Source organism: Monomorium pharaonis, chromosome 9, assembly GCF_013373865.1.
Source record: "Monomorium pharaonis isolate MP-MQ-018 chromosome 9, ASM1337386v2, whole genome shotgun sequence".
NCBI classification, from domain to species: Eukaryota; Metazoa; Arthropoda; class Insecta; order Hymenoptera; family Formicidae; genus Monomorium; species Monomorium pharaonis.
The window spans coordinates 17,625,708-17,651,638 of record NC_050475.1 but is presented as its reverse complement, the minus strand read 5'-3'; the positions used below and the strand labels follow the sequence as shown (position 1 = coordinate 17,651,638).

Sequence of the window (25,931 nt, the reverse complement as noted above, 5' to 3'; positions counted from 1 at the left end):
TTAAAAAGAATGAGAAAGGAACGAAACATTTTTGTAAAAATTTGTCTTTTTTTCAAACGCCCGTATTTATTAGAAAAGAAAACAGATAAAATAATTATAATGGTGATCAATGGAAAGGGGAAGAGTTGTACTTTAAGAATCTATCATCAGTTTTTTGATTCTGTTCAAAAAATATATTTATTTCGTAATATGAATTTAGTAAGAAATGAATGCAGTTTAAGCACAATAGTAAAAGAAAATAGTAATATTTATTTAAAATATATAATTATTAATACACAAAAATATAATTATTAATACAAAAAATATTTATTACAAAAAATTTTATTTGTTATAGAAAAAAATTTTAATTTGTAATGCTACAATTGCAGTATATTTTTGCAAAGTGATCGCGACATTGGTAATATACATATATAAGTACTGTATGCGTAAATGATACTTAATGAACAAAAAAATAACTTTTACTTACTCTTCAAATTTGGAACTTTTTCACTTTTTGTTATATTCCCTACACATAAGGTAACTGTAACCCCAACACACACTTTCGATGCTCCTACTTCTGTTGTTTTTAGAACACTGATAACGTCCAAAGAGGAATAAGTAGAGTACAGTTTAAACTTCTCCCCCCCGTCCCAGCGTTCCCTTGCTAAATACTTTTAAGTAGCGGGCATTTCAAAATTGACTGGGGTTACCGTAACCCCATGTGTAGGCAAAGGGTTAAATGTGAGTGATTTTTACGTTAAAGAGAGAGGGAAAGAGAGAGAGAGAGAGAGAGAGAGAGAGAGAGAGAGAGAGAGAGAGAGAGAGAGAGAGAGAGAGAGAGAGTGTGTGTGTGTATAAAATTATTTTTATATTTTAAATATTAAATAACAGTACACTGGAACCCCGCGTTAGCGGACTGTTCGGGGCTTTGGTCCGCTAACGCGGGGTTATCTCCTATTGCTTGGTTTCACTCCCACTCCGTGAAATACGCGACTGCATTGCTCATTGCTATCCCCACACACGCTACTCATGTGGGCCGAGTGCATATGGAGGGGATAGTTTCCGCTAACGCGGAGTACGCTAACGCGGGGTTCCAGTGTATTGTGTCATAAAAGCAAGAATATATTTTATATTTTAAGATAAATAATTTCTTTTTACATTATACTGATAGGAGGAAAATATAAAATGTAGATTTTTACAAGAGCTTAAAAGAAATATTTATCTATAATTTATTGAAATACACTACACATTTATATTAAAAGATATAGTAAAAGAAATTTTTAGATTAAATGTTGCTTTTTATGTATAAACGAATAAAGCTTAACATAGTTAATTTTGAAATCAGTATATGTATATAAATATTAATTTTATCACAACGAATATGTTTATAAAAATATTAGAATTAGAATATCTAATTTAAAAATAGGAATATATAAAGTAAGAAAAAGTCCTCTCTGAGAAAATAGGATTATGGATAAAAATAAGATACTTTTTTCTAAAAATTTAATATTGCAAAATAATAATAAATAAATATTTGTCCAAATACATAGCGTAAATTCCTATCTTTAATTAACAAATTTTCTGTTTTGTTTTATTTAGATTTTGTATCATATCATTGTCGTGCATTTAAATACATTTTCGAAATACTTCACGTTAAATCAATATAACAAATTATACACTGAGAAAAAAATGTTAATTTTACTAAATTTTTTAACTAAATTAAATTTTGTCTATTCAATTATTTATATATTTCAATTAATTATATAAATACTTGAATTGAAATTTGTGCATTTAAGTTAAATGCATAAATTCTTGAATTGACAAAATATTAATTTAGTTGGAAAATTTTGTCAAATTAACAATATTTTTTTGTCAGTGTAATTTCTCGCTAAATATTCCTGTTCATACAAAATAAATATTGTATTTTCTTTTTCACTCTTTTGATAGGAAACGCGGCAAGAGTTCGATACATTACTACTCTATTTTGAAAGAGGGAGACGTGAGCAAATGCGGAATTAATCCTAAGCGGTCTATAAAATATTTATAAAAACCACCCCTTTAAAAGCCACCTCTTTCGGAAAAAAGCTACAGAAGAATGCGTTTCGATATCTTAACTGGAAAGAATAACATGTTTTGTCATTTTGGCAATTTCGTTACAGCGCTTTGTCCAGTCTGTTTTCAGTTTTCGAGAAACTACATATATCACACATACACAAATTAGTATACACACATTCGTATATGTACACCCGTTCATACATATAATATACATACAAAGCGCGAGAAAATTTTTATACACGTAAAAGACTTCGCCGCGAAGCACCAAGGAGAAACGCTACTCAGACCTTCAAAAATTCCGGCAGTCGTTTAACTTCGCCTTTCCTCTCATATGTTTCATATCTTTTATTTATTGGACCACTTTTATTCAATTACAACCTCGAGGATAGCGACTGCGGTGCAACGTGGCAAAGTGCTCTAAAAATGGCGATAATTCGCAGTCGAATGTATCGACACGATTGAAGTCTCTTTAAATCGGAGGTTTCTAATTATTCATCAAAGCCCCGATTATTAATGAAAACGCGATTTCTAAGGCCACTGTCCGAGATGTAACCAGTGGCCATTTTGTACTGGTTTGCATATATCACGCCCTTTTCGTTGTCGTTCTCCTTGAGATCGTCTTTGTGCGCGTTATGCTTCTTTTCATCGTTCTTTTGCTTGTCTGGCGTGTTCTTCGAATTCTTCTTCTTCTTGTACGCTTCGTTATAGAAGTCACGGAAGAGGAAATAGAACATTACGGCGTGCATGCCGATCCACCAGACAAAGGCCTTCGGGTAATTGCAATCGATGAAAAGCAATTGGAATGCATGGATCATTACGAGAATGAACTGGATCATTTGCAAAGTAGTCAGATATTTCTTCCACCACAGGTATGGCTGTATTTGCGGTCCGAGCGCAGCTAGGAGATAATACGAATACATAACGATGTGTACGAAGGTGTTCAGAAAACCGAAGAATGTACTATGGCCACCTGTAAAAAATAGAGATCATAAATATTAGTAGGCTGCATCTTATCAATTTTATTAACGGAATTGAATATTATCTGAAATTTATTGCAAACTGCGGTGAAAACCTGAGACTGTTTATGTTACTATTAAAAAAATAAGAAGCGTATTTTAAACAGATTGAGCAAGGGCGAAAGAATTAAAAACCTTTTAATTAAAATAAATTAAAATAAAATAAGCGTGAAATTAATTTTAAATAAATTTAAATTTCCATATGCATTTTTGCGAAATATGATTTCTTTTTTTATATCGGCAATACAATTTCATATATAAACTTGAATATTGACATGATTGATACTAATCGATTGTGTTCTGCAAATCAAAAATAACGATCGCATGCTTACCGGGGGTAAATTTAACTCCGAACCAGACGGACATGGGCATGCAGCCGTGATGGATGACATGGAGAGTGGTAATGTGATCATTCTTCTTTCTCAATACAAAGAAGATTGTGTCTGTGAGCTCGATAAACTTGGAGATGTAGTACCACCAGCAACCTCGTGCCATGCGCAACGCTATCGGATCATTTGAATAATCGACTGGTTGACATCTAATGGAATATCTTCCTCCCCAGCCCCCGACCACGCTCTGCGAAGAAGAGAAAAAAAAAGATGAAATACCTTGATAAGCTTCTTCTGCATGAGCATAGACTTATTAAGCAACTTACTTCGTTGAACAACCACGTGGAGAATACTACTTGAAAGAGATTGTACCATATCATTATTCTTCTGAGATCGAAGGGTTTTCGATTCTCCATCAATTTTGGTCCCAAGACCTTAACGAAGTAGGCGTAGAATAAGCAGATCGCCAATGTGGGAAATGGACCGCTCATCATCGGCCAATCGTTGACCCTCGGATCGCTTTTGTTGTCCATCAGGTCCCGATAACCATCGTAAATTATTTGTACTAGTTGCGCCATCTAAAATTAAAGCAGTGCTTTGTCATTGTTTTGCTACTTCAATTCTTGTTAAAGCGAAGTCATTTGTGCTCATGGTCTAATACGCTTTACGTCGCCCGGGCTTGTTATAAAACCGACAATGCGTTTTGCGGTAGAGAAAAACAGTGTTGTTATAGTTCAATTGATATTATTACATAAGATTGCCGATTATTATAGATATCGTTTGAAAAGATTATATTTATTGCTTGGGCAACGCGATTTAAGTGTACGGTTTAAGCAACACGTGTTACGTTCGTTGCAAAACTAGGAAATACAGAAGCCGAATAGAATCATATTTCTTTATATTATATAATTAATAGTCATCGATGAGTTTGTCAAATTTGATGTCTACTATGTATGCAAGATGACACGGATAATTAGAGAAGATTTAAGAGATTTAATGTTTATTTTGAAACATTTTAGAATTAAATTTTATAATATCATTATAATCTATTAATTAAAGATTCAAATAATAAAAAAACGTGCTATATTTAATTTTATATAAAATTTTTTTTAATTATTTTAAAGCAGAAAGAGAAAAAGAAAGAGAGTGAGATCAATTAGCTTTTATTTGTCAATTTTCTATCTTTTTGTATTAATTAATAATAGAAAAAATTATTTAAAAAAATGGGTTAAAAATATTTTTTAAGAAAAATCCTGATAAAATTAATTATTCTTTTCTGTACGTTACAGATGAGGATATATGATTATTTAGAAAAAATGAATAAAAAATCAAAATTAGTCACACACTGTTATCGTGATATTTTTTAAAGTGTTGTCACTAGCAAATGGATTGTGAAACGCATAGCAAAAACAAACTGAACGGTCTGCACACCTCGACGAATTCTCGGTTTGAATCGCGAGGCACGCGACTCGATCTCGATCTGCGACACGCTCGACGTCAAGTTTTGTGAATGCCATGTCCCTTCTCAAGATTAAATTACTGTCCTTTCACTGATTTCCAAACAGATCGGAAACATACCAGCGGTTTAAATGGTTTTTCCATGAGCTCAGAAACTTTGTAGCAGCCTTTGCGCCTCTCTTCCCGCTTGCCCTACTGCGATCTTTACTCAGTAGCGAATACGGATTTTATTTTTTAGCCTTGAGAAAATGCTGACGTCAAATGCGACGTTGTATTTTACCTGACTTTTATAATTCACTGCGGTAGTTGCGAAGATAAATTTTGCAAAACGTGACTTTTTTATTCAAGAGTTATCCACAAATTTCTCTAAATCATACGTGGAAGGAATACAGAAGATTTTATTATCTTCTTTGTGTAAACAATTTTCATACGGAAATAAGACAAAAAAACATACAATGCCAGACGAAAGAGGAAAAACACACGTTCATAAAAAAATACATGGAAATTAGGGTAGGATTCTCTATTATCTTCATTTTTGATTATACAATCAAAGATAAGAATAACTTACTTTATCAGACTATAGCGTTCCTATGACCAATGTTTTGCAGAATAGTACTTCAAAATGATCATCCTGAGTAACTATATCTCGTTAACATTACGCATCGTCCAGCTTCACGTGCTCTGTAAAAATTGGACTGCGTAATGATTTCATCATCAATGTTGTACAATATTCAGTAGTACATATTCAGTAGCCAACACTTTTGATGCATTAAATATGTCAATATTTGATTTTATGACGTAAGAGCTAACTGAATGCTTCTAGGTAATAGCAATATTATAATAATTGTATTGATTGGCTGTTTGCGTTTTAGTAATATTTTCAAGATGTGTCAAATAGATGTTTTGCTAATTACAGAGTCTTCAAACAAATTAGAATGAAGAGAATAGATTTCTTTTTCAATCCTTCGAAAATCGAGACGTCAGTAATCTTTGATCAATTAGCGGCAGAGGATAAAGGATTTTTTTCTGAGTTTGAGAGTAAAGTTCAGTTAAACAGATGGAATTTAATCTCAGGCTTTTAATCATAGGAATGTTACCTAAAAAAAAATCGGAAAGTGGCGATAAATGGTGATCTTTGTTCAACATTCTAAATGAGTTTAAATTCTCAATTTCGAAGTAAATAAGACCTTTGGTATTTCTATATAGTACTGTGTATAATTAACTTTGACTGGCAAAGTATAATTCTAAACGCCAATGGTTTAATGCCCGTTGAGAAAGACAACTGTCGTTACTATTGCAACTTCATTGTAATAAAATCGCTCAAGAAAGTTAAGAGGACACGGAAATTTGCTAGATATACCTGTGTAAAGTAGAAGGATTAGTGTTTTTAATCGATCGACATTTATTCGTTGGCACATTTATTTCGAAACCAGCCGATCTAGTTTCCTTTGCCGATTCGATCCGTCAAGTTTTACAAACACGATGTATGTGTACTTCTTTCTCCCGGTCTTGTCTGTCATTGCGGTGTCTGCTCCTCTCTCGCCAGGATCACCGCGGTGGTCCCGATCTTTCCTGTCCGAGAACAATGTCCCCCGTTCCCGCGATTTCGCGATTCGCGACTTCTACAAAAACAAAATCCATTATCCTGACGAAAAAACAACGGACGGGCGGCGCCCGCGGTATGACTCGCTGAAGAATTTCGCAACTCCCGCGCTCGTTGCAGAAAGGAAAAGTGGCCGTCTCATTAAAAGACCGCATGCGACTGAGAACTCGTTCTCGTCGGAAAAATGCGGTTCCTCACACGCGTTTGTAGCTATACGATACTCGTCTTGTAATCTTGTTCGCTCCGTCGCGTTAATAGATTCGACCTGCACCTGCAGCGATGCGGTGACTCTACGGCCATTAATACCGAGCGTATTTATTTTTAAAGATGCATATGTAATATTTTGACGTCGACATTCGCGACACGTGTCGGCGACGGACGGTTGCGCGGGAGCTTATCTCTAATTGTATGCGTTCAAGATGCTCGATGTATCAAGCAAGACGCAAAATCTCCTGACTGAGAGAACTAAGATGATCCTTTTCTTTCTTTGAGTTATTACGATATTTACCGCAAATCAATGACAAGACGCGCGGATAATTTTTTTTTCCTGCTTTATATCGCATAAAAGTTTATTGCCGAAGGGATGTGTGTACGTTGCACAAAGTGCGTCGCAGTGACGTGCGACTGAAGCAATCGGACACCATAACACAGTTTGTATAATTATGTCTCACGATGTAGAGTGATTTTCTTGCAACTTACAATCTCACTTTCTTCGCGAGTGTAATATTAACGAATTTTCTAGAATCTAGATTATAGGTTGCCCTTACGTTGTATAAGTGATAAGTCTCTACTGTAAGAAGTAGTACCGTTGCCCCCGTTAATCCGTTTGTCGTAAAAATATACTTTGATTCGCAAAACGTCCCGGAATGCTTTTCGTGATCGACGATCTAACGTTATGGCTAATTTTCCCGCGGCAATTATGTGTATTGTAAAATTGTTTGTCCGATTGTACGAATAATTTCTATCTCATCGCAAGCCAGCGAGACGCGCAACATAGAATTTGCAAATATGTTTCGACATACAGTCGTAAATCATGTCGAAAAGTACGGTAATAACCGTGGAATTTCCGTGACATCGTCATCAACCGCCACGCGCTGCATCCTTCTTGCGTTCCGGACGGGAATTTCCTTCTTCATCATTTGCCGCAAAGAATTAACGTTTTTTTTTTGTAATTTTTTTCTGAACCCGTGACTCATGAAAATTAAAATTGTTGTTCTCGTGTGATTTTCCACAAACACGACACGCGAAAGAAAAATAACGGATTTGCCATATAGAGCGCTCCGCGCTTGGCTCGTCATGCAATTCGAATAGCGTTCTGTTAAGACTGCCATTTGCTTGACGAGTCAGGTACATCCTCCCGTATTTATTTGATAACGAAAGTAAGCTGCGACGTCTCTGTTCTTACAGCATACGCCCTCGATGCCGTAACAAGCCTACATATGCGCGTGTTTGCGTGTGTTTGTATGTGGATACACTTACTCAAATTCATTTTCAATTATGCGCGCCGTTTTTATGTCCGAGCGAAGGAATTCGCCCGACCTTAAGGAACGAAGAAAAATATTTTCTCAAGCAGGTAATGTGCTACAGAGAAAAAGCCAGCGAAGGACGAACGGGTTCTGTGTTGGCGTACCGAACAAAGTACGATTTTTCTGAGATCGAAAGTCAAATCTTGAGATAAAAAAATATATTTGATTCATTCTTTAGCAGTACTCGATTAGAATTGAATTACTAATTCAATTGTTATGGACCAGATGCATAATTTATTCGTATATTAATATACGTATAACATATACATGATAAATGTCTATTAAATTATTGGCATATACATTTGTTATTTAGATGCAAAAGCTTTTGCTGAGAGAACTTTAAAATACCTATGTCTGCAATTTGATACAATGCACATTGTATATTAATATATTAGATTGCGTTCGTGTTGCAATACGTTTAAACATTTTTAATAATACATAAACAATTAATTTGCACACACATATCAGGTGCTGGCTTTTATCAACTTATTATATTTTATGTTTTAATTGAATTCCCAGATTCTAACTATTACTTACAGTCTCAAAATTTTCTACGTTACATCGAAAACAACTAAACTTTAAACGCATTTTTTCTCAAAGCGACATTTTTTCGTGATTAATACAAAAATACATGCAGAAGATACAGTTATTGCGACGCGACTAAAGAAATAATACAACGCTACTTCTAGTGCAGCGCCTATAGCATAAGATTATCATCTTGTTTTCTCAAAAATTAAATGGAACCCATACATTATTATATTTGAATAAATTTAGCTTTTAATGCTCTTTAATTTTTGTTTTTACAAAATTTTTTAAATTTTGCAAAATAAGGGATGTAAGTGGGGGTAAATTAAAAATTTTAAAGTTTTAAAAAACAAATATACTATTGTAAAGAATATAAAATGCCATAACACTTTTTTGTATAGAACATTTTTTCATAAACCTTATATTTTTAAAGATGTACGCAAAAACGAAAAAATGCGTTATATTTGAATGGTGGTTTCAATCTTTAAACGTTGAGATACACTGCTAAAAAAATATGGGTCCAATATTTTTTATGCTCTACAATATATCCAAAACTCATTAAAGTCGATGAAGGGTACTTTCGACCGTTCCCTTGTAAGATGCAATATCTCCTGATTCAAGTCTCATTCTCAATATGAACACATTAAATTAAAATCACCAACATTACATATTTTAAATATTATACTTATACAAAGTTTTCAAGAATGTTTAGTGATTGGGGTTAATCAATAAGAAGGTGAAATCCAACGAACACAATCTGCAAATATATACGGAATTCCCTAAAATCTAAAACTTTGGATGCTTTGTTCTCCGAATTGAAACGCTGTTTTTATTACTATCGTCCACGTGTTCTACTTGTTCTGGATGTTGTGTGAACTTTTTTCAATATTTTTTTTCACACTAGTAATTTATATTGATTCCAGTTTTTATACTTTTTTTATATTATAACTTGTTAACATTTGATGTACAAAACATGTAAGTTTTTGAGCGTTTTAAATTAATTTTTAAACCTATTTAAACCTATATTTTATGTAGTTATTCATTTATTGTTTAATTATATTTTATTTAATTATTTGTTCATTTATTCTACGCAATGTATGATCCGTGACTTGCGGCTACAAGTTCATTGACCTTGTTTCTTTGTAAATTTCGTCAATTCTGTACTTGAGAAGGACCTAATGACGAAGTCGCAACGTACTTGTATTTAATACTTTAATTTATAATAAAATTGTCAGTTGGATCGAATTCACTAAGTCTGAGTTATTATTTTTGAATAATTTATCACTGGCAACAATAAGTTTCAACTGTATTTTGTTATTATATTATTTTATTAATGATATAACATGATTAATATAACATGATAATAAATGAGAATAAGAAATTAATTGATTTTAAAGTATATTTCTAGTATTTTATTATTTATGTACCAGGTATCTTGAAATTTACCAATTAAAATTTTATAGCAAGAACATTCTTGAAAAATAAAGTAAAATAGTTATTTTTAATTTGTAATTTTTTGTACAAGTATGCTTTTCATGTTAATTTTGTCAATAAAAAATACATTTAAATACATTTAAATACATTTATATACACCATTAAATACATCTTTATTTTATATATTTTTTATAAATTGAATTTTTTAAATAAAGCTGGAGATAAAAATATTAATTATAGATTCGGAAAAAAACTCTGTAACCGTAAACCGATTTTAAATATATTTATTAATGTATTTAATTTACTTTTTATTATGTAATTTATACATTTCTTTGCATAAATTTGCACGTTTATTTTTTAATTTGCATGGATTTATATGACTTAATATAATTATCTTATTCTTAATTTTCTATATTTTCTTCTAGATCTCAAACTTACTTTGTAAACAAAAAACTATATTTATAGAATTATATTTTAATACACATAAAGCATCGATAAAATTTTGATCCAAGAAAGAAATAGCAAATAAGCAGTATATTTAAAAATTGGTGATCGTCCCAGTGAAAGATGATTCATTAAAACAACATCGAATTTGCATCGAAAGTACATAAATTCAGCGTCGATTTGATTTTCGATTATTATTTCTCACTGGGGTCACGACACGTGATACGGCATATGCACTCACTTAACATATTGTATAATAATAAATAATAATAAAATAATTATATAAAAATAAAATAATAAATTTATTATTTACATAATTGTATAATAATATTTATAATCATAATTATAACGTTACAAGAAGTATTAGAAATATATTAGAAGTTATTAGAAGTATCATTAATCAATTATTAATGTAGATGCGACTAAATTTGAACATCTGTTATATAAATAAAGAATTGCATAAGTAAGGTAATAATATGAGGTAATAATACGAGGTAATAATAACAACAATTCACACGCGGTGCACGTAAAATAATGTTAATACTCACTGCGACACTCTTCGCGTGCTCCTATCGTTGCAAAATCCCCCCCGATGCGAAACAAGTGCGTGCAGAAGTTTGACGGTAGAAACGGGGCTGAATTTGCGAGTGTACCCGCGACAAGGTCAAAAAGGGAAGAAATAAAAGAAAGGATAAGATAAAAAGGCAATTAGATCAAGGTAAAAGAACGTGCGGGTGTAGCACCTCTTTCGCGAGGCACCAGTCGACAAACTGAGGCCGCACCGCAATCACGGGGCCTTATATCGTCTCTTACGATCGAACACCTCCATGAGCGTGTCGTAGGTTACCTTCTTAAACCGTCGCGCTTTTACTATCATCCCCGTTCAAGAGAAGGCAAGAATGAAGACGCTTTGCTTGCTCTTGCAGTTTTTGTTATTCCGTCATCTTGGTGGTGATTCATTCAGGTTTCTCCCCAATTGTTGACGTAGTCATAGCTGTCATATAAAAAAGTATAGGGGTATCGATAAAGGTACTTTACAATTTAACGAATTTACACTCGACGAGTGTAAAATTTACATAGCAGTAGGGACAAGCCACGAATGTCTTAATTACAGTTTAATATTATTTGCAATGAGTAAATTTTATGGTAATTGAAAGTAATAATAGAGCTACTTATATTTCTTGCGATCTTTAATACCTATCCCAAGAAACTGTCGATCGAGATTAAATTAGAATGATATTGGCATTAATGTATGTTAATTTAATGTTTTTTATAATGTGCTAATTCTCTTCAGAGTTTTATTTTTTAATGGAAACTTTCCATCGTCGATTATTATTGGATGATTCTGCACGGAATAGCAGAATTTTTTTTTTGTATAACTGGTTTACTAATTTAATAATAACATCAAAAAGCAATTTTTTTTGTCTTTTTTCTTTAAGTGTATATTAAATTCGTAAGTATAGTGACAGTAACAATTTTTGCGTAATATGCTGTTTCTTCCTACGCGAAGCATGAAGGATTAAATATTGTTTCCATATCCGTTGATCATCTCAGTCTACCGTATCGGGTATTCCGTAGAATTACATATTATTATTGTTTTAATTGTATTGTAGGAAGCGAATTTGCGAGCAAAGCGCTATCCTGCTTAAAATGACAGATTATGATTGGATCTTATTCAATCAGATAGAATTTCTATGATAATTAATACGATACCGTATTAGCAGGGTAGCGTTTATTTTGTTATTTTCGTGTGTGTCCTCGGTCGCGACGAACCGTGTGAAACGCCGATTTGAATATCGGAGTCAGTCGTCGGAAGCCCGTCAAGCGATTGATCACGCGACAGTAATGATGGTGATTATATTAAATTATAACTGAATCTGTTCATTTTAGAATAAAGTTATTTTTTATACTCCACTCGCGCTATCGTTCTCTCGCCCACATCATTTCATCATTCCTATAGTATTAGGATTCAAACATGCCTTATTCACCTTTAGAAATGTGTAAACTGCTGTTTATAATATATTTAATTTATCATCCTTATTCTTTAATTAGCACCGGAATATGTATTACTTAATGTAATTATTATTCTGAACTTTCAGTTTTTTTTCCTATATCTTAATCTCATTTTACGTATTAGAAAACTATATTCTAATGTTTACATTTTTATGCGAAAGACTATTTTTATACTTATTTCATTAACAATTTTGTATTATTAAAAATATTTAATTTTGACATGTTAATCTTTTAAATATTTTTTGTAAAACATATTTGTGTTAAAGGTATCTAATTATTTATTTTTAGGAAATATATATTTTGAGAAAAAATTAATTTAATTAAATTTATTTAAAAAAAAATCTTTTAATATTAGTTTAAATTAGATGCGTATTGTAAACAAAAATATTATACATAATATATATAATAATATGTATAATAACACTTTATAAAATTTGAATAAAAATTTTTACTAATTAGTTGAAAGTTAGTTTTATAATTTTTATTAATTCTTTGTTTTATATAAAATATTGAACAATTTTAATTTTTTGGGAACAAATTGTTTTGTATTTACACATAAATACTATTTTGATTTTGATTTTTTTAGTTTCTCATGACCAAGTGATTGAACGCACATTGCGTGTATTTTATGCTTATCAAGGATACTTATTCAATTTTTGTCGAAAACAAATCATGATCAGCATACAATGTATCCAGAATTCCTAGTGACTAAATTCTCTTATTATTTATTCTTTACGAATGCCATTAATGAGCTTTCGTAAAGATTGTATCAATGTACGATTTATTTCCTACGTGCTGATAATAAAAAGTATTAAGTGACATTGAATACGTTTTAACGTGATTTATGTACTATTTATCCTTTAAACCATTCAATTATATAGTTAAATTAGAATGTGTAATAGTTAAACTTTAAAGCATTTACTAGCATTTTAATATAATTTCCTTCTGCATTTAATTTTTTTGAAAGATGTATATAAAAAAATTACACACACACACACACACACACACACACACACGAACATCATAATACATATATATTTTGGGGGGAGGGGGGCATCTCTCTTTTCTATATATAAAGACAATATATATGGACGATGTGAGAATAATAGCATATATAACACGAGTAAAATCTTCATAAGTTATTTATATGCTTCATAAGTTATTTATAGAGTTTTCATAAGTTATTTATATATTCTAAAAAACATGACATACTAAATAAAAATTAAAAATTAATTACAAATGTACCACTGATTATATAGCATTAAAAAAGGCATTGAAAAATGCAATAAAAAGGTTCTAAATTAACACATGTTACAAATTATACATTACTACTATCTAAAATAAATCATTACATGCATCTTTATTTTGTATGAATACAATATTAATTTTTTGAGAACTTTCTTGCTATATATTGATTCACAAATTTTGAGATATATTATCTACTGTGTATTATCAAAATCTTTAGATATATTTATATATATTTTTTAGATATGTACGAAATCTTTAGATATGTACGAAACAATATTATTAGTATTATATATATATATTGTATTATAGACATATGTGGTTTTTGCATTGTAAATGTTAACTTAATGCTGAATATTAATATATATAAAATGCTGATATTATAACGTAATAATAAATAAAGGTTTTTTTATTTTTTAAATGAGTTACTTATTTACTACGCTTATTAAGAAAGAAAAACTGACACAATATGATAATAATTTGTGCATTTTTTCAGTCTTTTTAAAAAAGGTATTGATTTTTTGCTGGGATACAAAATAAAATAAGAATATAATCTAAAAAAACGAGAGAGAGAGAGAGAAAGAGTCTTGTAAATATAATAAAGAAATAAAAATAAATTGAGACATAAAATAATGAGCATTTTTTAGTGATGACACATAATGTATCAATTTTAAATAGAATTTATAATAACTTGCATAATATATGTTAATGGTCTATTTAATTTTTTGCTATTTGTTTTCATTGTTTCCGTATTTTTCCTGTGTATATACGGAAACAAATAAAAACAGATAACGATAAAGATACGGAAACAATAAAAATAGATAACAAAAGGTTAAATAGAACATTAACATATATAATGCAAGTTATTATAAATTCTAATATAAAAGAAGAGGTATTGTGTCGTCACTAAAAAATGCTCATTATTTAATGTCTCAATTTATTTTTATTTCTTTATTACATTTACATAATTACTTTATTACTTATTACATTTACTCTTTCTTTCTCTCTCTCTCTTTCATATTTTTAAATTAAAATCATCTTTTATTTTGTATCGCAGCAAAAAGTCAATACTTCTAAAAAAAGACTAGAAAAATACACAGATTATTTCATCATATTATGTTAGTTTTTCTTTTTTAAGGGAGCATATACATTTAGAACCACAGAAAAGTATTTTTATGAATTTTTTTCAGAACCAAGAAACAAACTATAAAAATGGGACTTTTTGTATAATAAAGTATATCTTTTTTAATTTTCATACAAATTTTATTACAATGATTTTGTTGAAAAATTTCTTTTTCCACCGTGTAGTTAACTGTGCATGATTTCGCGGTGACAATAATTTCTCCTTCTCTGTTCAATCGAAATATAAAAACCAAACAGCATCTCAAAGAAGAGTGAATTTCTAAATTTACATTTGTAAGTATTTAACGTCGTGGAAATGTTTCTATTTCTTCATTCTTTTCTCTCTTTCTCTCTCTCTCAGGATATTATTTTAAATTAATAAGTAAGTGGAAATAACTACACTTTATGTTATTCATTATTCTTTGAACGATTATTTTCTCGGAATAACAATGTATCAAAAGAGTTAATTAATTATCATTAATTCAGTGCAAAACAGTTATGCAAAAAATCGGATACGACAATGACAAAGAAATTTACTCTTCTTTGAAATGCCGTTTGGTTTTTGTATTTCGGTTAAACAAGGAAGGAGAAATCATTGTCACCGCGGAATTATGCATGGCTGACTACACGACCATAAAGGGAGGGAGGGGGAATTTTTTAACAAAATTATTGTAATTATTGTAATTATTATAAAATTTGTATGATAACTAAAAAAGGTGTACTTTATTATGCAAAAAGTCCTATTTTTATAATTTGCTTTTTGGCTCTGAAAAAAATTCATGAAAAATGTCTTTTTTTTTGTGGCTTCAAACGTTTATACTCTTTTAATAAGTGTAGTAAACGAATGACTTATTTGAAAAATAAAAAATAAAACTTTTATTTTTTAAATGACATTTAAAAAATATCATTAAAAAAATTAAAACAACATTGCAACTACGTGTATAATTAAAAATATGTACGAAAATGGTGATAAAATAAGGTCATTCCTTGAATCCTTGATCGCACCTGTGGACCAAACGTTGCTTTTTTTACATTCACTGGATTAGTGCCTTTGTGGGTATCGGATCATTGTGTGTCCGTGACGCGTAACGATTGTAAACGGCGTATATGTTGTCGATTAGAAATTGGTATTCACGATGCGTGGCGGGCAGTCCGAGCCACTCCGCAAGATCGAGACGCAATCGAGACAAGTGCCATTAACTATTTATATAATTTACTAGTATTCGCAATGTGCGCAACGAACTTTGGCACTGGGTGGTCCTTATTTGTAAGATACCGCGCATAGCGAACAAGCCTACGATCTGCGTGGCGTGAAACATTAATGAGCATAGTGTTTAGCGCTCCCTCACCTGTTTGAATATTCGAATCACGTTGGACGGAAGCTAAAAAGAATAGCATGATATTATATATACAGATTTAGTGAGAGCAGTTTTTATAACGGTAATGATAAGAATCTACGCAAAAATATAAATATAAATATAAATATAAATCTTATAAATAATTTATGACAAAAAATTTTGAATAGAAAAAACAAGAAAATAAATAAATAAATAAAAAAAACAAGATAGAATAGATTTGTTTTAGTTTGTTTTTAAATATAGTTATTTAGCTTACAAAAATATTTTTTTGAATATATAAATTCATCTGGATAAAAAAATATAATTTTGATTTTTATAAAAAATTATATAATAGTTATTATAAAATGTTATAAAAAGTAAACAATAATAATATTTATAATATATTACTATTGTCTAAATATTTAAAATGTTAATAATACTTATAATAAAAGTGTGCAGTGTAATCATTTTTTACCGTACATTTAAGTATCTTATGTATCAAAGTGATAAGATTGCTTGGTAGGGCGTGTATACATGTATGGTTATTTTATCGTGACAGTTTGAAAAACTAAAGATTTGCTTTACTTTTTCTTCCGCGTGGTCACATATGTATGTGGTACACGTGACCTATATTGACGTAAAACAGTGATTTGGAAAATCAAAACTGAGAGTGACAATGCAAACTGTTCATCAAGTGATGAATAATTATGTTTTTGGTACTTATACTTTTAAATTTTAGTATATCAGTATACATGCAGTTCAGCATGTAAAATAGTGCAAAAATTATTAAAAAATGAAAAATAAGGATAATTTTCGTGAGATTTTTTTTATGTTTTACCATTTTAATTTCATGTTTTAAAACGGCTTAAAAAATAAAATTTAAAAAATCTTTAAAAAACTATCCTCTAACGATAATAATAAGTTAAAAATCAGCCTTGATCATAGTCTAAAAATAAATTTTATATTATTAGAAACGCATACAATGAATTTAGTTTACTTTCAATTTCAACAATTTCGGAAAACAGTAGGTTTTAAAATAAAAAATTTATGTAACAAGTTGAGGTGCTTTTTTATTGTGATCCTCTCGTTTTTCAAGAGCGGAGATTTTCTTTTATAATATAAAAATAGTTTGTACAGATATATATTTATATATAGCAATAGTCAGTAAAGAGTATGATAATAAAACAAGAAATAAGATTACATTTTTTTACATCAGGAATGATTTTCTTATTTGGGAGTGATTTATACGGTTTAGGGAATCTTAAAAAAATTTTTTTACACACTAAGCAAATTTTACACTTGTTAGTTTAGATCTGTGTATCAAATATATAAAACTAATGTAAAAAAATTAATCATTAAAGAGGTAATACAATTGATACATTATATTTTTCTGCACATCAAAGTTATTTTGTTTTATATATTGTGAAATATTTATGTGTTATTTCCTACATTAGTGTCTACAATTAAATTATAGACTATGATTAAAGGCAATCTGAAAATAAACGATCAAAACATCTTTGTTATTAATGGCTTTATTCTATTATAGACTTTCGCGTTTACGAAAAGGTTATTTTACGTCTTATTTTGTCTTTTTTTTTTATAGTACAAATCATGATGAATTAATGAAACATGCGTCGTACGAAATTAATGACACCGGGCGTCGGACGGATAAGGAAGCGATGTCGCATCCGCATAGTGACCGCAAAGATGGTTGAGGGAGAAGGGAGATGGACTATGGTTAAAGGAGACAAAGGCCAAGCTCGCGAAGAAAATTTTATATCGACTGTCAGCCGGGTCGACCTTGGCCGTGCCATTCCGCGACTTGCTAATTGTCGGGTGATTATCGCTCGCGGAATTAAAATTCGCGTGGTGCATGGATGACGAGTGTGGGCGTTCGAATTTAAGCTGCCGTTTGCACGCAGGAAATGTACACGCATGTTGCTGCAATACGTGTTGTTTACCTCGCGTAGAGCCAACAACCTACGTACCTCGCTAATTTTCAGGATCTTTCTTGTCAATTGTTCCGTTATCTTTTCTCTGTTTGTTTTCTTAATTTTATTACTATGGTGATTGTTTTTGGTTTGTTTTGATTTATTAAGGTGATTGATTTATTATTAAGGTGATTCTATAAAAAGACGATAAAACGAATCAAATAAAATTGTAAGATAAATTAATTAAATAATTATTAGATTAGAAAAATTTGTTGTATAATAATGTTGATATCTTTATTGTTATAATTTTTTGTGAGATAAGTTTCTTTTTAAAGCGATTTTTATTTTAATTTCAATAATGTTTGTCTCTTATTTACATTCTGAGATCTCCGAAAGAAAAATTTAACAAAACAAAAATAATGAATGGGTGATTTCGTAAAATATCATGTATTAGATGTAATTACTTAAATTTCCTAGGTGATGCCATGAAGTTTAGGTTCAATTTATCCCACTGATTCATCATCCCATTCATTTTTTTATGCCTAAGGGTTTTAACCTTCTTGATTTTTTTCCGGTACGTTTTCAAGACGAATAAATAAAGTGTAAAAAAACCACCGGACATCCTTTTCTTAAGAGGCTACGCATTATAATGGTATTTTTATTTGCAAGTCTATCAAAAGCATCTTGTTCTGGAGAAACTCGTTGTCCTTCGGTAGTTAATGATCGCGTTCAATGATCTTTCGTTCGCGCAACGGTACCAATATCGTCTGAACGTTATAACAGGATAATAAAAGAAATAAAAAGAATTGCAACTTGATCCGCATAGATGTACACTTACTACCTTTTTTACTATTCTTTATTTTGTACTTTGAACCAGAGAGGTTACCACGTATGAAAGTACAGTTCGCTGAGGTTAATCCAATTTGAATGGAAACGGTCAGTCTTGTGTCGGCGTTTTTGTCAGTTTATATTTGTATTTAAAATTTGTATTTATAATAGTAAATTCCTACATACAAGAAAAAATTATTTGCATATTAATCTCTAGACTGTGCGATTTGCGTTTATACAAGGCTATCGAAAATTCAAGGTCCGTAATCGACTTTCTATGTTATATAAATTTATTGTATGTGTAAGTGGCGTGTGTGTATACGTAAAACAGACCTTTCTTAAATCTTTAAATTTGTATCTTTTTGACCTTCAAGTCGTTTTACCGATCTTCTTGTAAAAAATATGTGTATTCTTCTTTTTTAAATATTTAATTTTAATAATAATAATAATAATAATAATAGTTTTTTAAACAAATAAATGTTATGTTTTATTTCTGAATTTATCTTATTATTTTTATTCTTTTTATATTTTTACAAAAAAATAATATTAAAATTCTACTTTGTTATTTTTAAAGAATAATCGAATAAATTAATATTTGTATTTATTTATCCAATTATTTTTCAAAAATAAAATGTATATATGTATATAACGTTTTATATATATTTAAATCTCAATTTTTCTTCAGTACATTTGGTTACATGTTATGCAATAAATTGGTCAATTTATACATATATATTTTTTCATTAATTCAGATCTAACCAAATAAAAACAAATAATCGTAATTGAATTAATAAACACTTTTTTTGATATACTGACAATAGATAAACATGTTTATATGCATATATTTAAATTTCAGCTTATTTTTAACAATGCCATTTACATAAATTGAAATAAAATTCCTTATTATTTTTTCTCTTTGCTTAATAGTTTCATTTTTTAATCTTAAATTTTATAATTTAATAAACTTTGTTATAAGAGATCTGACATTAAATTTTAGATTTTTACAAGTTTAGATGTCACATATCGGTAGAAAATTGCACATACTTAATTTTACATTAATATTAATTAATTAATTAATGATAAAAGATTTGAAAAATTAATCATGAGTATGCGTTTACCATGGGAAACTTTTCTACATTATTATTCATATGTGACCTGTACAAGACCTATGTAGTACAAATCAAGTTAAATTAGAATAATGAATTCATAGGGGCACTTGGGGTGCCTTTGTTTCCCAACTTGAAAGTTAGTTGCTGGTTACTAGGCTAACGGATAATTGATTACCCTGTGCATAACTGGAGTTTTTTTTTCTCATTAATATTTTTCTCGTTAATAGTTTTTATTGCTGTTTCTTAATATGAAATTCTTCAGATATTATTAGAAATAAAAGTAATATTAACAAATTTTTATATATACTTGATGTCGCGACGTTATCGCGATATATATATATATGTGTGTGTGTGTGTGTGTGTGTGTGTGTGTGTGTGTGTGTGTGTGTGTGTGTGTGTCAATACACTATTAATAATTTGTGTGTGTGTGTGTCAATACACTATTAATAATTTGGCATTATTTTGTAATACGTTCAAATAATATCCCTTCATCTTTATTAAACTGTTCACGTCACTTTGTGAGTATTTTGTGTAAGTTGGCAAAATATTAAAATTTTCAGGGTTAAATTTCATGCGTCGATAATTGTTCCGTATTCGTGTTATTTTTAAACTTGGAATGTTGTATTTAAGGAAGCAATTATTTTCTTAATGTCAAGGGAATAATAATAAAATAGCATTAAGACTTCGTTCTTGCATCGAAATGTTTTCAATTGCGTGTTTTGGTAGTAAAATTTTATTTAATAATTATACATTCTTGAGAAGAGTCTGACAATGTTGCAAAATATGCAAAATCGATGCATTAACGTGGTTCACACATTTCGAAAGTGAATCACATACGTGGTTGATGGCGTTCATTGTCCGATAAACTTCACATGTAATTTTTTGTAACATGAGCCATATACAAAGTAATCGTAACGAGATTCAACAATGCAAAAAAAACACATTTTGATATCTGTCAATCAGATATTCTTAGATTTCTTCGCACGTTTTTTTTTGCAGGTTTAGAATGGTCACTGCATAAATATTTTTTTTTTTGCGACCAGTGTATATCGATATAAAACTTCTTTACACTATCTAAGTTTAACCTTTTTAAAGATTACGCGAGAGTCGTGAGATTTCATAAGACAAATTATCTTACTCAGTCCAAAGTGCATTATTTTCCTGACGCGGTGCTAATGACAGAATAGAAGGAAAGTTTCGTTTATATTAAGCAAGAATGCGAAAACAATTGTATACAGATGTAACTCAGCGCAATTTGCCTGAGAAGACGTAGATTTCATGTGAAATCTGACAAACTTCCTCTTCTTCTTCTTAATAATCACGTGTACTAATATATCTTTAAATTTAATCCTCATTTTATTTGCTAACGATTACCTGGGTAAAAGCATGGAGCATGTAAACTGTTATTTTAACGACACTTAGGAATTTTTTTAATGACTATCCTAACGGCTGCACTACGCAATTGCTGAAAGTGGTTTATCAAGGTTAATGGAAAAATTTACACACAGATATTTTTCTGTTACCGTTATTACTGGCAAGACCTTCATCTCTTTGCAATAAAGTTCTGACGAAATTTTTCTAGCCCTAATGATACGTTATGATGACGCATTCTACTTATAATTAGTAATAGAGACTATTTAATCGGAGACTGATAGTAGAAAAGGTGTTGTCCAGTTTTTTTAACCTACAAATAAAAGAGAAAAATATATATTATCTTTCACTTTTTAACCTTCCGGTGCTGTCTATTAGATCGACTATCAATTAATCCCAGGCAGCAATTAGAAAACATCGATTTTGATTAACTTTTTACAGAATGATGATACCATAAACAGATGCAAGACATTTTTTTTAGTAGCAATGATGCAGTTTGAAGGCGTGACAAAAATCATCAAAGTTCATTGCAACTCCATAAATCTTTATATCCTGGAAACTATTTCAGATAAAAAATTCAAACGCTTTCGGAGAAATGCACTTTTTACGAGAAATAACCTTTAAACTATATTAATAGTTTTTTTGCAAAAGTCATATATATATATATATAATTGCAGATTTTGTACTTTCATTGTCGATGAATACCTCAGCGACGAAGAATACTTCCGTATACATTGCTTTTTAAAAATAATAGATACTGCGTTAGTATTATTTAAAAATAGATTTAAATTATATGCAAATCACCAGAATATTTTTGGTTTTCTATATATGAATGAGATTGCGAATTTAAATGATGAATATTTATTAAAATGTTGTCAAGATCTTCATTTACATTTGGAAGGAGATTTTAACGGAGCTAAAATCTTTGAAGAGATTATATAAGATGTTCCGATCGATAACGCAAGCCAATTATTCGGCTCTAGATGCGATTAAATACATTATAAAAACAATCTTTTGGAAGCATACCCAAATTTATTAATTGCGTTACAAATAATGTTAACGCCAGTAATCGTGGCTTCAGTTGAACATAGTTTCTCGCGGTTAAAACTAATAAAAAATTATTTTTGATCATCAATAAGCCAGGACCAATTTACATCTCTGGCTATTCTTTTAATAGAAAACAAAGTAGCAAACTTAATCAATTTTGACGACGTAATCAGAGATTTTGCAGCGAAAAAAGCGAGAAAAATTATGTAATATTCATCTTACAAAAAATATATGTAACATCCTTTGTACTTATAATAAATAATTCCTTACTGTAAAATTTAAGTATAGAATTTGAATGTGTATTCTGGCCCTACAAAATTTTTGAACCAGACTCCGCAAAAGGTCACGCCGGCTCTGCCTAGAATGTCCTATAAATATACCTAGGAAGTGAGATAAATCTTGAATTATTAAAACAAATTTAGCATTCATTTTTTTAGATTATTTCCTTAAGATTAATTAATCTGTTAATCAATTTAAATTAAATAATCTTACAGAATATCAATAATTGTTGTATATGTAGATTTTAATGTCACCTTTGAAAGATTAACTTATACATGTATGCATTTATATATATTGTGTATACACACACGCACACACGCGCGCGCGCGCACGCACACACACACACACACAAATATATAAATATATATTTGTATGTATATCATGTCTAATGATGCGTTTCATTTGGTACGCTTAAAAGCATATAATTTATCTTTATTTAATCTATATAAATAAAGATGTAAATGTTTGTTTCTTATCTAAGATCTCCGTAAGTTTTTCACCGATTGCTTTGAAATTTTAACACAATGTTGCATTCGAAAACGGGAGTGTTCTTATGGGGTTTGATTTTGGATATACCGGTGTTTCAAAAATGATGGCCATAATTTAAGTGTAAAAAATAGTTTTTCATTAATATTATTGAAATTTTGACACATTGAAACGGGGAGAGACGGGGAGAGACCGGGAGAGACGGGGAGAGACGGGGAGAGACCGCGTGAGACAGGGAGAGACAGAGAGAGACCGGGAAAGACCGGGAGAGACCGGGAGAGACGGGTAGAGATGGGAAGAGACGGGGAGAGACGGGGAAAGACCGGGAGAGACGGGGAGAGACGGGAGAGACCGGGAGAGACCGGGAGAGACGGGTAGAGATGGGGAGAGACGGGGAGAGACAGGGAGAGACCGGGAGAGACGGGGAGAGACGGGAGAGACCGGGAGAGGCGAAGAATGTTTCTATTGTGTTTCTATTGTTTAAATTAAGGTAATAAGAAAAATTAAGATGGCTGTTATTATATTTTATTAAAAAAAAAGAACTTATTTAAAACAGTTTTTGAATGGATTTCTAAATCCATGGCAGCTTTTAGAAAAAAAAGTTAGAAGTACGTGAATAAATGAATATTAGATTTATTAAAGATAGATAAATGCTTATTTAAAAATAAAATAAAAAGAGCAACAATAAAGCAAGGCTCTTGAAAGTTAAACAACAAAAACAAAGAAAATTTGAAAAAAACGTAGCATAAAAATAGAGAGCCACAGCAACGCGTGGCAGGGCATAGCTAGTATTTAATAAATTACAAAGAAATTACTCCAAGACTATCAAGTGGAAACAAACTCTTAGTTGTAGGTAAACAATAAATAAAAAGATGTTATCAATAACTGTAAAAAAAATGCATAGATATGAGAGATTTTTTAAATATAAATAAATTTATAGTGAAGAAGAAAACTTCAAATGTGTGTGCTCAATTTGATGTCATGATTTGACAGACTTCGTTTTACAAGGTTATCTATAAGGCCTACAAGGTGAGATAGTCTTTTTTTATTGTACGTGACCGCAAACTGTTTTTTAATCTTGATAAATCTTTTAACGAGACTTTTTAAATTTAATTCACAACTTTAATCAAGGAAATTGAAAACACAAAAGGATTTTTTACTTAGCTGAATCTATTTTACAAAGTTCGCAATTCTAAAACAAACAGTTTTATATGTAATATTTTTATTAATTTATATAATTTATAAAAAAATAATTAATATTATTGAGCTAAGAAACGATTTACATGGAAGTAATTAACAAAAAATTACTAGAAATGTATGTAATAATAAGTAGCAAGTATTACTTCAACTTTTATTTTCAATTTCCGCTTGAGCAGTTGGTATAAAAGCTGTCACCTCAATTGGAAAATTACTATGTTGCATTCGTATGGGCTTACGAATTTACACTCACTATCAATCGTCATATTAATTTTCTTTTATTAAAATAAATGCAAAATAAATAGGGAGATTACTTTTTTCAGCAAATTGAATATTATTAAGTCCTTTTGAGTATTTTACATCTATCGAGAGAGATTATATTTATTAACTTTCTGTAAAGAAGACTTACAATTAATCGAACGTCATTATCTTACGTAATTTTTTATACTGTTTATTTTACTACATAAAACTAAAAATTTTTTGTTAAAAGAATATTTACTTAAACTTCTAGTTTTTTACTTAATAAAATTTTTATTAAATCTCTTTATTATTGTTTATTACTGCAAAATTTAAATTAAACAATTCAGAAACTAGACTGAAAAGATTAGTTTTGCCGAAATATTTTTTCGAAATTTTACGTTTGTTACCTATTTTATGCAGCTTTAGGTATTTTTATTTTAAATAAATATGTTTAAAAAATGATAGACATATATGATCTCTTCAAATAACAATTTTTACATTTTTCATATTTTTCGTTTAAAATATTCGCATGAGAATTCTTATTCTGCTAAATTTACTTTTAAATAGTCTGACGTAATTTATGGTATTGACACTATCATTAATCGTCGTTATCGGTAAATCTTCTACAAGATTAACCAAATGATTATCATGATCTTATGAGACATAATATTTCTTAAAAACATTAATTATTATTAATTATTTTACTGACCGCTGTTTATCGTTACCGATATTTAGAGATGATATAAAGTAAAATTTTGATTTAATTAATTTGCAAAAGAGTTTATAACTCTTACAAGGGAACCTCACGAACTCGAGAATTCAGATTTCAATGAAACTTGGCATAAATGTAGAGAGGGTAAATACATGAATTTAGAAATTTTTAGTTGGTGCCCAAAAACGGTTTGAAGGGATAAAACCACCCTTCAAAGTTGAGACGATTTTTGCGGTTTTTCGATATATCTCGTAAATTAAACAAAATATAAAAAAATGTTTCATACGAAAGTTTTACAGTATAAATACCTTTATTTAACTACGCTATTTATAAAAAAATTTTTTTTTAATTTCATTTTTTTTCCGAAAAATGAATAACGTAGTTAAATGGAGGTATTTATGCTGTAAAACTTTTGTATAAAACATTTTTTAATATTTTGTTTAGTTTACGAAATATATCAAAAAACCGCAAAAATGTCTCAACTTTGAAAAGTGGTTTTACCCCCTCAAACCGTTTTTGGGCATCAACTAAAAATTTATAAATTCATGAATTCACCCCCTTCTACATTTATGCCAAGTTTCATTAAAATCAGAATTTACGGATACTCGCAAGGTTTCCTTGTCAGAGTATTGTAAAAATTCATTA

General features: G+C 30.0%; 1 protein-coding gene and 1 long non-coding RNA gene across 6 annotated transcripts in view; one reads left to right on the top strand and one right to left on the bottom strand.

The window, feature by feature from the left end:
* The window catches only part of LOC105837348, a 42,849-nt gene extending 24,018 nt beyond the window's left edge, over window positions 1–18,831 (top strand). Inside the window, exon 2 of the long non-coding RNA XR_004964690.1 lies at window positions 17,690–18,831. This is a non-coding gene — a long non-coding RNA (uncharacterized LOC105837348). The remainder of the gene's footprint in view (window positions 1–17,689) is intronic.
* LOC105837347 (elongation of very long chain fatty acids protein AAEL008004) lies at window positions 1,918–12,597 on the bottom strand. 5 transcript variants are annotated; one of them, XM_012682039.3, is made up of 6 exons: window positions 10,918–12,597; window positions 6,198–6,459; window positions 5,406–5,518; window positions 3,706–3,957; window positions 3,383–3,626; window positions 1,918–3,004 (listed from the first exon to the last, which is right to left on the bottom strand). In XM_012682039.3, the coding sequence occupies exons 4-6, from the start codon at window positions 3,955–3,957 to the stop codon at window positions 2,523–2,525; spliced, it is 978 nt and encodes a 325-aa protein (XP_012537493.1). In that variant the 5' UTR covers window positions 5,406–5,518; window positions 6,198–6,459; window positions 10,918–12,597; the 3' UTR covers window positions 1,918–2,522. The 5 variants fall into 5 exon arrangements, with proteins under 5 accessions (XP_012537493.1, XP_012537497.1, XP_012537492.1 ...); XM_012682043.3 differs by lacking the exon at window positions 6,198–6,459; XM_012682038.3 differs by lacking the exon at window positions 10,918–12,597 and having other exon boundaries at window positions 6,198–8,688.
* Window positions 18,832–25,931: the final 7,100 nt, after the last annotated feature.

Coding starts and splice junctions, on each gene's coding strand:
- LOC105837347 (XM_012682039.3), bottom strand. CDS start 3,957: ATGGCGCAACTAGTACAAATAATTTACGATGGTTATCGGGACCTGATG. Junction 3,627..3,705: donor CCACGTGGTTGTTCAACGAA/GTAAGTTGCTTA, acceptor TCTTCTTCGCAG/AGCGTGGTCGGGGGCTGGGG. Junction 3,005..3,382: donor CGGAGTTAAATTTACCCCCG/GTAAGCATGCGA, acceptor TATTTTTTACAG/GTGGCCATAGTACATTCTTC.